We start from the raw sequence: 12,210 nt of genomic DNA on the forward strand, positions 1-12,210 counted from the left end.
CTCTCTCAGGTCTTTCATAAACAGTTGACAGGCAAGGGGATATTTGGGAGCAAACACAATTTAGTTGTAGAATAGCTGATTATGTAACTCAGTAACACAACCCCACATGACTGCAAGTACAGACATCTGAGGAAGTACAGAAAAGTCTTTTGTTCCCAAAGGCACAGCAAATAGATCCACCAAACACAGAATAATCTCAACCCTTCAGAAAATTGTGAATCAAGTTTGTAAAGCATGACACTGTTGACTCCCTTTCTCTAGAGATACGTCAGAAATAAATCTGGAGAATGAATAAATTCACCAGCATAGTAAATGATTATTACAGATATTTGAAATGTTCTGTTTTCTCCTATTTTTATTTCTTTCCTTTTCTGTTTTCCTGATGCTTCTGAAATGGCCTGTAGTACTGTTTTAGAACTTTGCAAAAGATGGAAATTTAATTTTGCTGTTTAATGTACACTGTCATGGTAATTGCAGATAGAAGCCTCCAGAAAAGGAGACATGCTGTGAATATTATTTATGAAACAAAAGGCCTCGGGAGAATTAATTAACCCCTCCTATTCTAAGACTGCTTATATCTAATATTGCCTGACATGTTCACACAGCCACAGCTTGTGACGGAAGGTTTTTGTTGACGGAAAGTTCTGGGTCTTTCCAAGCTGATCATTACCCAGGGTCAGACAATTCAGGTGTTGTTTGCCGCTGGATCATCAGGTAAGACACCATTTTCTATATCCTAATCTTCAGTCTGAAAGTCTTCCAACATAATATCCCCCTTTCTACAGTATATTTAAAATAATTATAGTTTTTATTTACTACCAACCTATAGATTACTTCGAAGTTCCTCTTTCAACCTTAACCTTAAAAATTACTCTGTATCAATAAATGCTTTGTCTAAGAAATAGCAGCAGCTCACTGAGATCTAAACCACTACTGCAAAACAAATTTGGCATCATTATAAGGCTTAATCTAATTAGTCAATTAAAAAATGAATTATTCCTTTTTGAATATATGCCCCACCCACAGGATCAAAAGATTGGTAAATGCAATGAGGTTTATACAAGTATAGAGAAATAATTAATTCAAGAGAAAACATTTAAGATATTAAAATATTTAAAACACTGAATTAGCCCACCCTTAAATTAATAGCTATATTTAGCATCTGGCCAAAGTTCTATGTTTTGACACCTCACCAATGTCATGTAATGTGGACATCAAAGATAGGTCTTGTGTTTTCACATCTAGCTTCTTTATATTGAAAGTGTGTGCATTCATAGACATAAATAACTTTCCCCCCAAATTCCCATAACCACATTGCTCAGAATCTAAAGCTATTGGATCAAAGTCATTGTAGAATGCAATAATGAGCAAAACATGTTTTGTACATATCAAGTAGAAAGATTAGTAAAGATACAAATATGCAGTGTGTGAATACTACATATGGAAAACTATCTATTTCCTTTAACAAAAAAAAAAAGGACTCTAAGAATGGTTCTCTTTTGTTCCTATGAAATTCAGTTTCAATGCTATGTCAAATAAAGAATTCATTATTTTCCTGCCTACTTCAGGACTTAAGTTTAAAAGATTAAAAGTAAGTTTTTGCATTTTCTGTCTTCGTCATCATTGACTTTATCTTTCCCAGTGGTTTTAAAGTCAGCTTAGCTCAACTTTCCTCTGACTTCCTTGCTCTCCCCGTCTCAGTCTGGGATGAATTTCTGCACTCCAACTTTATCTATTTGTCTATAACATACTCCCGTGAAAAAAAGCAAGTCTGAGCACAAATTTTCTGCCATATCTACTTAACCTACTATTAAAAACTTATAAATTATTGTCACAACATAATAACTCCATAAAACTGAAACTGCAATGAACCCATCTTGTTTCTTGCTATAAACTATCACTAAAAGTTACATTGATATCATTCAATCCATGAGCATAATATAGTGTATAAAATATTAGGGAATACAAAGATGATCCAATGAATCTGATTTAGAGTCACAAAATTTCTGGTAAACAAGACAGCAAGCATATGATTAGCATTTCACTAATATTGTTAAGGTTAGATGAAGTGGAAAGTGGAATGTGGAATGTACATATTGTGGAACATCTTTATTCAGCCATAGAAAAGGAAGAGTTTCTTATCCATGTTTGATGTTTGAAACTTGAGACCATTAAATGAAATAAGCCAGAATACAAGAAAGACAAATGCTTCATAATTTCAATAAAGTGTAGTACTTAACATTTGCTAAATTCATAGAAGGAAGTAGATTAATGTTACTGCGACTAGAGGGACAGAACACTGGAAAGGTTCTGTTTACTGAACACAGAGTTTCAGTTGTGTTAGATGACAAGGTCCTAAATACGTGCGTTGTAGCAGTAGTTACAGAATTGTACTGTGTGGTTATATTTGCAGGATGGCTTGCTCCATATGCTTTGTCACAGGATGGAAAACCCAATCAAACTGTAGAATGCGTTGAAATTTATCACAGCTTAAGAGCTTTTTTTTTCTTTTCTCTTAATTTAGTGTAAACCAAGGACTTTCCATTAGGATCAGCTTCGGATCTTTTATTGCACATTATACTGATATTTTAGATATTTATGAAGGTATAGGACCCAGCAAAATTTTAAGAGGTAAGTTAAAGCGAGCATATAGTTGATTATAACAATAAAAATAAATGGGAAGCCTTGACAGTGGTCATGTTTCTCTTTGAATTTTGATCAGAATATTAAGTTGCCCTTTAAGTCAGTAAAATAAATGACTATCACTGTCAAAATAGGAAATGAGTACTGTATGTTGACTTTTTGCAGTAAAACTAGTGTTTTAAAATCATGTGAAATTAATGTTTTTTTAAATCAAGTGTCATTCATTGTTTAAATGTTGACCCTATTTATTAAAGCCAAAAACCCATAAGATTGCAATACCTTGTTTTCAAAGCACAACATAGAACAGTTTATCATTAATGCCTTGACAGTGATGGGGCTGAGAAAAGGCAGGAATCAACCCAGATCCATGAACTGTTGTAAGGAGTGGCTGCTTGTTCATCCCGGGCACCTGCCTAGCTTAGACCCGTAATAATCACACAGAAACTGTATTAATTAAATCACTGCTTGGCCCATTAGCTCTAGTTTTTTATTGGCTAGTTCTTACATTTTAATTTAACCAATTTCTAGTAAGCTGTGGATGGTTACGTGCCAGAGGCTTACCAGGTAAAATTCCCAGCATCTGTCTCCAGAAGATCCATGGCGTCTCTCCGACTCTGCTTTTTTCCTTCCAGAATTCAGTTCTGTCTTTTCTGACAACCTACCTAAGTTCTGCCCTATCAGGTCAAGGCAGCTTTCTTAATTCATTAACCAATACAAGCAACACACAAAGGGGACTTGCACATCAATGAACTTCATTCCAATTGACCGAAATGGCATAGCCTAATCATCACAAACAATGAAATCTGGGGTGGGGATGGTTCAAAAAATTTAAATAGGATGAAGAAGGCAATGTGGACTAGAACATGAATTAACCAGCTTTCTTTACAACTGTGGGGAAGTAGAGAAAATAAGTTTCAAATAATTCTCGATATTAAAGATATTATTTCACCTTTGAATTGTATGAATGATGAAACATGATCCTGATCTAGTTAAATGGTTTTGATTGATTTGTGAGTGATAAATATTTAACCATAAGTCAAAGATGCATTTTTATTGCATATTATTGATCAGATATTGTACTAGATAATCTGTGTTGCTAATACAATTGCAAAATACGTATTTCAGAGGAGTAAAGTGAGATAAAAGGAAGTAAATTAAATTTAGAGAGAGAATATTAGAGGCAGAGGTTAACACAAAACTTTCTTCAGTTAAATATAGTGGAGTTATGTACTGTGCTCTAGAAGTCCAAGTGAAGCAATGAGAATGTCTACAACACATGAGATCATATGTTCACATTCACTTAAACTGATAGAACAGTCAGATAATGTTTCTGTAGCTTTAAACTACAGTTCCTTTCTTTCTCTCTCTTTGGTTTTTCAAGACAAGTTTTCTCTGGGTAACAGCTCTAACTATTCTGGAACTCACTCTGTAGACCAGGATGGCCTCAAACTCATAGAGATACACCTGCCTCTCTCTCCCCAGGGATTAAAGGCATGCACCATCACCAATGGATGAGGAAGGGGTTTTCGGGTTGGGGGGAGGTGGGAGAAGGAACAGGAAGAGAGGAGGGAGGTGAAACTGTGGTTGGTATGTAAAATAAATAAATAATAACAAAAACAAAGCAAAAAACCAACAAAAACTGCAGTTCCTTAAAATAAAGTTTGATATAATGCACATGGTTAAATATTATGGGTCAAATAAATATCACCAAAACAAATACATCATCAATATGTATTAAATGTAGATGTCAACATCTGCAGATGTTAATTAGACTTGTCCCAGACACTTTCCGTCATCTTACTAAATGCCTCCCAATTCATATGAAGTATAAAAAACTTTACTCATTATAAAATCTCACTTTCCTATAGATATGAATGTTTCCTGCAAAATTACTCTTAAAATACCTAGGTTTTATTTAATGTGTTTTCATATATTTAGCTTTGCTGTTAAACAATAAACAAACATTGAGATAATTAGGCATGTGGATGTTATAACACAAAAGTAATTATCATAGCATTGCTATATGAATTTAATATTCATAAAAAGAATGCATTTATTAAAATTCATTTAAATAATAGTTAAAGATTTTACACAAATGTTTCAAATTAAAAATATAAATATGTCAATCTTAACACGAGAAAATGAGAAAAGTCATTTAAAATTAAAGCACTCACTCTTCAATAATGATTATGATGTCCAATATTTAGCATGCGGATTAAGTTATAAAAACAAGGGATTTCTTTATTTAAATTTGAACTAAGAGGTCTGTATTCTTATACTGTAATAATATGCTATATAATTATGGATGTCAGCTGTATTTGCAATTTATTTTTATTAAAAAGGCAGATAATAACTTTGTTTTAATTTACAAGCACAAGTTTTCAAAACTGCTTTTTATATGTTCCTTTGTTTAAGATCTTCACCAGATAGTCATCATTGAATTTTCATTCAGAATATATAGCAGAAACATTGTTTTTGTTTTGTCATAATGGAAAACATATATATTTCTTTCTTAAATCTGGGGAAATTATCTAAAGAAATTATAAGGAGAGAAAATTATGTAGTGTCACAGAACAATTGTTATATACGTTATTAAGATAGTCAATATAGATAAATTCCAGAAGTATTTGTCAGAAACTTTTAGATAATACTTTTATATAGTCTGCCAAAAAGTTAGGACAAAATCTTGTTCTTTAGGTACTATTTATGAAAACATGATCTTAATTTAGTGATTTTAATAAGTATCAGTGTTGAGAACTAAAGGCATGGACTGTGAGCAAGTGGACTCCTTTCCATTTCAGGCAAAAAAAAAAAAATCTGTAACTTCTGAGATGTTAGGGTGAGGCTAGAGCTTGTTATATGCTGGGGAAAAGGCTCTGCTTGAACTACATTCTCAATTTTGTTGTCTGTAGTTTTGAAACATGGTCTCACAAGTTTTCCTGGCCTAGTTTTCCTCACCATGAACCACCAGAATGACTTGGGCTTACAATCCTGCCTTCTTCACCCAAGTAGCTGGGCATCTGGGACAATAGTTCTGTTTCACCAGACATTGTCAGAAATGTTTTGCCACCTTAAAAGCATGCAGTAAAAATAGCCTGAATGAGCACATGGAAACTGATTTCTAAATTCCATGTCCTGAAAATATGTTTTTGAGTATCATTTTTTAAATTGCAAATGCTTAGTAAATTCTGCTCCCATAGGACAGGACAGTTCACAGTGAATGCTGAATATGGTAGCTTGCCATCATGTAGTGAAATACTATTAATAAAAACTCAGACAGAGAAACTGGGGTTCTACTTGAAGCTCAGAAAAGCAAGGCAGCCAGTCACTGGCTCTTACCTCAAAACTCAGACCAAAAATGGCGATCCTGTCTCCAGAAATCTCAGAATGAGACTGTGACTGAGAGCTGTTTTCTTCCATTTTATAATCTTCCCTAGGACTGGGATTAAAGGAATACCACTGGGATTAAAGTCATGAACCACCCGGTTTCTTTGACAATCTAGTATGGATATTGGGATTAAAGGTGTGTGTTATCACTGCCTGGTCTGTAAGGCTGACCAATGTGGCTGTTTTACTTTCTCAATCCCTTTCAAGCTTTATTTGTTACAATACAATTGAAATGCCACTACAGTGTAGAGTCTGCACAGGTATAGCTAAGGAGTTGGAACCAACACTGTATAGTTTCCTGAAATGACATGTTATACTATAAAAAAATATATAGCAAATATAGAACTAAGTAAAATACATGCAAGTATATTCAAAATAAAGCAGCTTTCATAAGATTTATACTTATATTGACTCACTTCTTCTACACTCAGAAGTGCTCAGTGACTCATTTTTGTTGATAATAATAATTTATACGAAGAGGTGTGTCCCTAGTTTAAAGAATTGCTTCAGTTCACAACTGACAAAACTCAGCTTATCAGACTGCCTGGAAAAAAAAATGAGAATACCTTCCTGAATACTTCCATCGCATATTTACCAAGCAAATAATCCCACAGTTATTTTTATATTAGCCTAAATGTATTTTTCTAATGAGACATCTAGTTACTTCTCCAAGTCATGAACACATGGCCTCACACTGAATTCACAGCGGGCACTCAAGGCTACATGGTGAGCAGCTGGAAGTCTTCCCCATCATAAACTGATGTTCTAATACTGCCAGCATTTTTCTTGCTTAAATAAAAGATAGTAAATATCTTTTACAACATCTGTTAAAACTTAATCTGTAGAAAATCTGCCATCTCTCTCTTTTGGTGGCTTTCTAAACTCCTTGCGTTTTTATCGTGTTTCTCTGCATCCTCTTTCACTAAAATTATCTGTCAGCATTACTGCTGTTAGTAAATAAATCATTATTTGATCTATAATAACTACACAATCTTAAGTAAGTTCATATTGATACAAGTTTAGAAAAACTTAGAAATTTTCTTGAAAATTAAAATTTTAATACAAATTTAGAAAAAGATATTCATGAAATGTATACTATCAGTTGTAATGTAATATTAAGGAAAATTCAGCTTTTAATATAAAATTTTCTTTCCAAGAATCCTTACATAGCTTAGGAATATTAAATAACTCTGTTTATTCCTATTTAAATACATGTGCTTAATCATAAAATAAAATGTATGTGCTCATGATCTGTCCACATGACAGAGGCATACAAAAATTAAATCATAATCTTTGCCTTTTAGGACTTAAAAATCTAATTGTTGAGGTAACAAAAAATAGTACCACCCACTGAGAATTTACTAGGCAGTAACCACTGTTCCACGTGCAAATCACTGATTTATCCCTTAGAAGAAAGTCTCACATAAAGCCATGCATTACATCAGAGTAAAGAGGGACAGAAAGAAATAGAGTGGGACACAGTGTGGCAATGAACTCAACGCTGTCTCCAGAGCCGAGATCTTAAAATCTTAGCCATATGGTACTCTCTTTAGTGCATAGCATACCATCTGGCACTGTGGTTCCAGTCACATTTGGGGTCAAAAGTGTTTTTCCAATAATTAATGCTTCATGAAATCTCTGTTGATAAACAGTTTACACTTTTTCCAGAGGACTGCAAGTATACCAGAAGCAGGTTAATGAACTTCATAACCTAAATTCTTGAACTGTCTGCAGCAGAACCTTAACATTTGCAAATATGGGATCAAATGCACTGACAAGTATGCTATGATATCTTCACACTGTTTTGATCCACCCAGAACCTACTGCGTATAAAAATTTCAGTATACATCGTGGCTGAATGTGAGGGCAGATCATCTTAAAGCAAAGGTTCTAGGATATTAATATCTCCTAAGTGACTGCATGAGATTTTCAGTATGAGAACCATGCTAGTTATTAGTCAAAGAGACTGCTAAGTCAAATAAGCAGCATAAATCTCCATGAGGAAAACATAAATGAAAGACATGTTATGGTTGGAATATTAATGCAAGACTCAGTGCTTGAGCATGATATTTCCATGGGGTTTTGTTGAAGTTGCCATGCTAATTTGAAGCTTTACTAATTTGAATAGAAGTACAATTTTTCAATATTTCATGATGTATCTCTTTAAAAGAAAATAAATAGCAATGGTGGGTTCTCCAACTGAAGTTCGACACTTTTCAAAGGTCCAAATTTGATCCATACTCCAGATTGCTCATCTAAAATATGTGCTTTTGTGTACCTGAATATCACACATTTAAATATGTGGACTACCCTCCATTAAACCCAATTCTGATCCTCCTAAAAGTGATATTACTCTCTTTGATGACAGACATGGTAAGCCACATATTGTAGTGAAAGCATTTCATGTAATGATAATTTTATAAGTTGTATGCTATAAATGATATGATTAATACTGTAAGCATATCAATCTTTGAGAATCAAAAGTGGAAAAGTAGTCTATAGGTGGCAAAGTTAAGGCAGAACAATAATATAGTCAACATAAATGCCACAGAAGCAATTCTTACATTATCTACTTGTTGACTGATGTTTTCTGTCCCAACAAGTCCCACATCCACTTAGTCCGCAAAAAAACACACAGAGGTCTACATCAATTATAAACTGATTGGCCTATTAGCTCGGGCTTCTTATTAAGTCTTATATATTAGCCCATAATTCTTGTCTGTGTTAGCCACGTGGCTTGGTACCTTTTTCAGGGAAGGAAATCACATCTTGCTTGCTCTGTGTCTGGTTTCCCCTGTCCCTGTGTGACAACTGCAGACTGAAACTTCCCTCTTCCCAGAATTTTTGTTGTCCGACCTCTACTTCCTTCCTGGCCCCTGGCCAATCAGCATTTCTTTAAAATACAAGTGACAGGGTACAGATCATTGTCCACAGAATCTACTATTACTTGAGTTTCCACTGCAATATGGGTAAGTAGACCACAATTATGTACTGTTTACTTCACTATGGTGACTCTGTTCTTGCTCTCATTTCTGTGGTATGGGACTCAAAGTTAACCTTTAGCCCTATAACTTCTCAACTTGTGACTTTCAAGGAATCCGACTTGGCAAAGTAATTCATCTATTCCTTTCATGAATAGATACAGATTATGCTTATAATCATTTGTAAACATTTTCTTTCATAGCCTCTTTTGTGGAAACTGATCCTGGAACAGTTCGAATTTTCTCCAACCTAGTTACAGTCGCCTTTCTGGTACAATCCGATCAAAGTGATTACATTGGCTTTAATGCAACCTATGGCACCTTTAACATCAGCGACCTTAGCAGTAAGTGCTTTCTACTGGTCAGTCTTTGACTCCCCTGACGCTGTAGTATTTTTAACATCAGCAGAACCTAAAGTTTTCACTATGTGAGTTCCTTCCTAACTCTTAACTAATTCTCTCTTTACATAATAGTTAGAAACAAATAATATTAAAAGTCCTTTATATTCTTTATAGAAATCAACTGACTAGCTTCAGAAAAATCACAAATTCATTTAACCATTAAATTAGTTTTTAATATTCAGTAAACATTACAAGTGAGAGTAGATTAGAATAAACTAATTCTGAAAAAATCAACATGAAGTTGATTTGATTAAAGTACTGAATTTAGTTGTAAGGAGAGAGAAGCAGATGGGACACAATATGTGGGTAAATAGTAGAATCAACATAGGAAAAAATGAACAATAGAAGTTTTTTAAAGCCCAATACTGTAAGAAACATAACAATTTGTCATGGTTGAAAAAAATGTATTTTAACTTAAATAAAATAAATTTTAAAATGAATAAAATTAATCACAGTTAAGATTAAAACAAAATAATGTCTTGATGGCCAGAAAGTAAGCAATCAAAATACTATATGAAGTTGGATTATTTTCTATATAATTCATTATAGTTGTTCACGCCAAATATTAAAGTTAAGAGGATTTTTAATTCACAGATGATGAGAAAATCAACTGTACTTTTGAAGATGGCTTTTGCTTCTGGATTCAGGATATTGGTGACGATACCGAGTGGGAAAGAATTCGGGGGCCACAGTTTCCTCTCTTCACAGGACCGTCTTTTGACCACACATTTGGAAATGATTCAGGTGTAGTTTACATTTATTCATAAAGCAAAACAAAAAAAGCACGCACTATTACTTCATTTGAATGAAGCTTCATTAAGTGAAAATTTATTTTTTACTATTATTAACTAATAATTATATTTAAAAGAAAAATGGTAATCAAACATCTAACTGTAAGTGGCCTGTTTTTAGAACATGTATTATTTTACTCTTCTCTCCAGATATGATGATGAAAAGTAATCAAAGGTCATTAGAGATAAGGAAATAAACTCTTAACCATAGCTTTGAAATGATTAATGAGTAAATGAACTTGTGTGAGATAATTGACTTTTCTGACCATTAGTCTGCTTTGCCTTAATTTCATTTTTCAATTATTCATTGTGAACTCATAGAAATGTAATCTAGTTTTGTATATTGATCCAGCACTCATTGTCTTGCTGAACTTGTTCATTGGTTCAGATAGCATTGTTTTTAAGAAGACTTTAGAATTTGTGCGTGTACAAATCCTATCAACACAGATAAAGATTTTCTTCTGGTAACCATATAAAGGAGTGACTTGTGATCATAGACTGCAAGGAAAGCTACTGTGTAAAGGTGTATTCCTGTGGATGAGATGCTAGATTCCATGTAGAAACACTAATATTTAAGACAATATAATTTGATTAGGAAGATTATGGGAAAGATACAGATAAGCAATTATTCTGGGATGATACTACTGATACAATAGAAACAATATATTTGTAAAACTAATAAACTCAGTAATTAAAGCTTACAAACTTAGTAAAAGTACACACTGTGAATGTTAAGAAAAAAATCACAATAACATCAAACAGTATTTGCATGAGTATATGTGTGTGTTTATGTTTGCAAGTACATTCATCTATGTGTACATATTTATATGTCTTGCATATATTTATGTTTGTATATATGTGTAAATATATGTGTATGTGGGAATATGCATGTATGTGTGTTTTTATCTTGCATGTGTATGCGTTTATGTGTAAGTATGTGTGTGTGCATGTATGTATAGGTGTGCAAGTCTGTGTATGTGCATATGTATATGTGTGTGTATGTATGTGTGTGTGTCTGTATATATATGTGTGTGTGTTTGTGCGTGCATACATATTTAGAAGTAATGAAGCCATTCTTCAGAATGACCTGTCAATGTCATTGATAAAAACACTGTGCCAAGAACCCCACACCAACACTGCAGTGCTCAGGTGCTGAAGAAACATGGCACATATCACAATGTGCACACAATTGTGTGACTTTCTCTGCATGAGACCTTCCTTTTATCCAAAATGGTGTGCTGAGTTACTGGTATCCTTTGCTACAGCTTTTCTTCGAGTGACAAGAACCTAGTCAGTTTTAATTTTGTCTGACCACCATTTAAAGCTATGTGGAATGTAGAAATGAATGTCTTCCCCTCCGGATCAACTACCTGTTTCTGAATAATTTGTTCAATGAAACAAATTACAGCACTAAAAGTCTAAACACATGCACACTGTATTTTCCTCTTTATGACCTGAAGAGTAAAGGGTTGACTTAGTGTGAACCATGACTCACACACTGTGAAAGGACATTGAAAATTTAAGTTTCCCAAGATAGAGCCAATGGCTCTTTAAACAGAACATCCAGATAATAGAAAAATGCAGATTATTTATCTGCTTTAGTTAGATTAAATATTTTATTACTATGACTGTATATAATGTATTTTCACACCCACCAAATACTCCCTCTTATTATTTCTTTCATTCAGTTTTTGACCACTCAGTTATATATGAGACACTCATAATACATCTGTGGATTGAAAGTAAAAACATATTTTGTTATTTTATAGATCACCTATTCTATTAAAAAACTTTTAAAAAGTAGTTTACATGAAGAGTGATTTTGGTACTTTAAAGTTGTATGAAGAACTTGGGAAAACAGAAAGCTTTGAAAGTAGAAATAGGAAAAAAGTACTAATTAATACAAGGCAATCACTTTAGATGTCATTGAAGAAGTGGTATGAATCAAATTTCTAAGAGATCACAAGAGTCAATCACATCTATTAGAGAGAGGCAGCAAAGAGATCT

General features: G+C 33.5%; 1 protein-coding gene across 1 annotated transcript in view; it reads left to right on the top strand.

The window, feature by feature from the left end:
* Window positions 1–12,210, top strand: part of Tmprss15 (transmembrane serine protease 15) — a 99,835-nt gene that overhangs the window by 29,030 nt on the left and 58,595 nt on the right. The window contains exons 8-11 of the mRNA XM_048422635.3: window positions 606–714; window positions 2,525–2,631; window positions 9,215–9,355; window positions 10,007–10,156. Of these exons, the coding sequence (XP_048278592.3) occupies window positions 606–714; window positions 2,525–2,631; window positions 9,215–9,355; window positions 10,007–10,156 (507 nt within the window). The remainder of the gene's footprint in view (window positions 1–605; window positions 715–2,524; window positions 2,632–9,214; window positions 9,356–10,006; window positions 10,157–12,210) is intronic.

Source organism: Myodes glareolus, chromosome 2, assembly GCF_982192425.1.
Source record: "Myodes glareolus chromosome 2, mMyoGla1.1, whole genome shotgun sequence".
NCBI lineage: Eukaryota > Metazoa > Chordata > Mammalia > Rodentia > Cricetidae > Myodes > Myodes glareolus.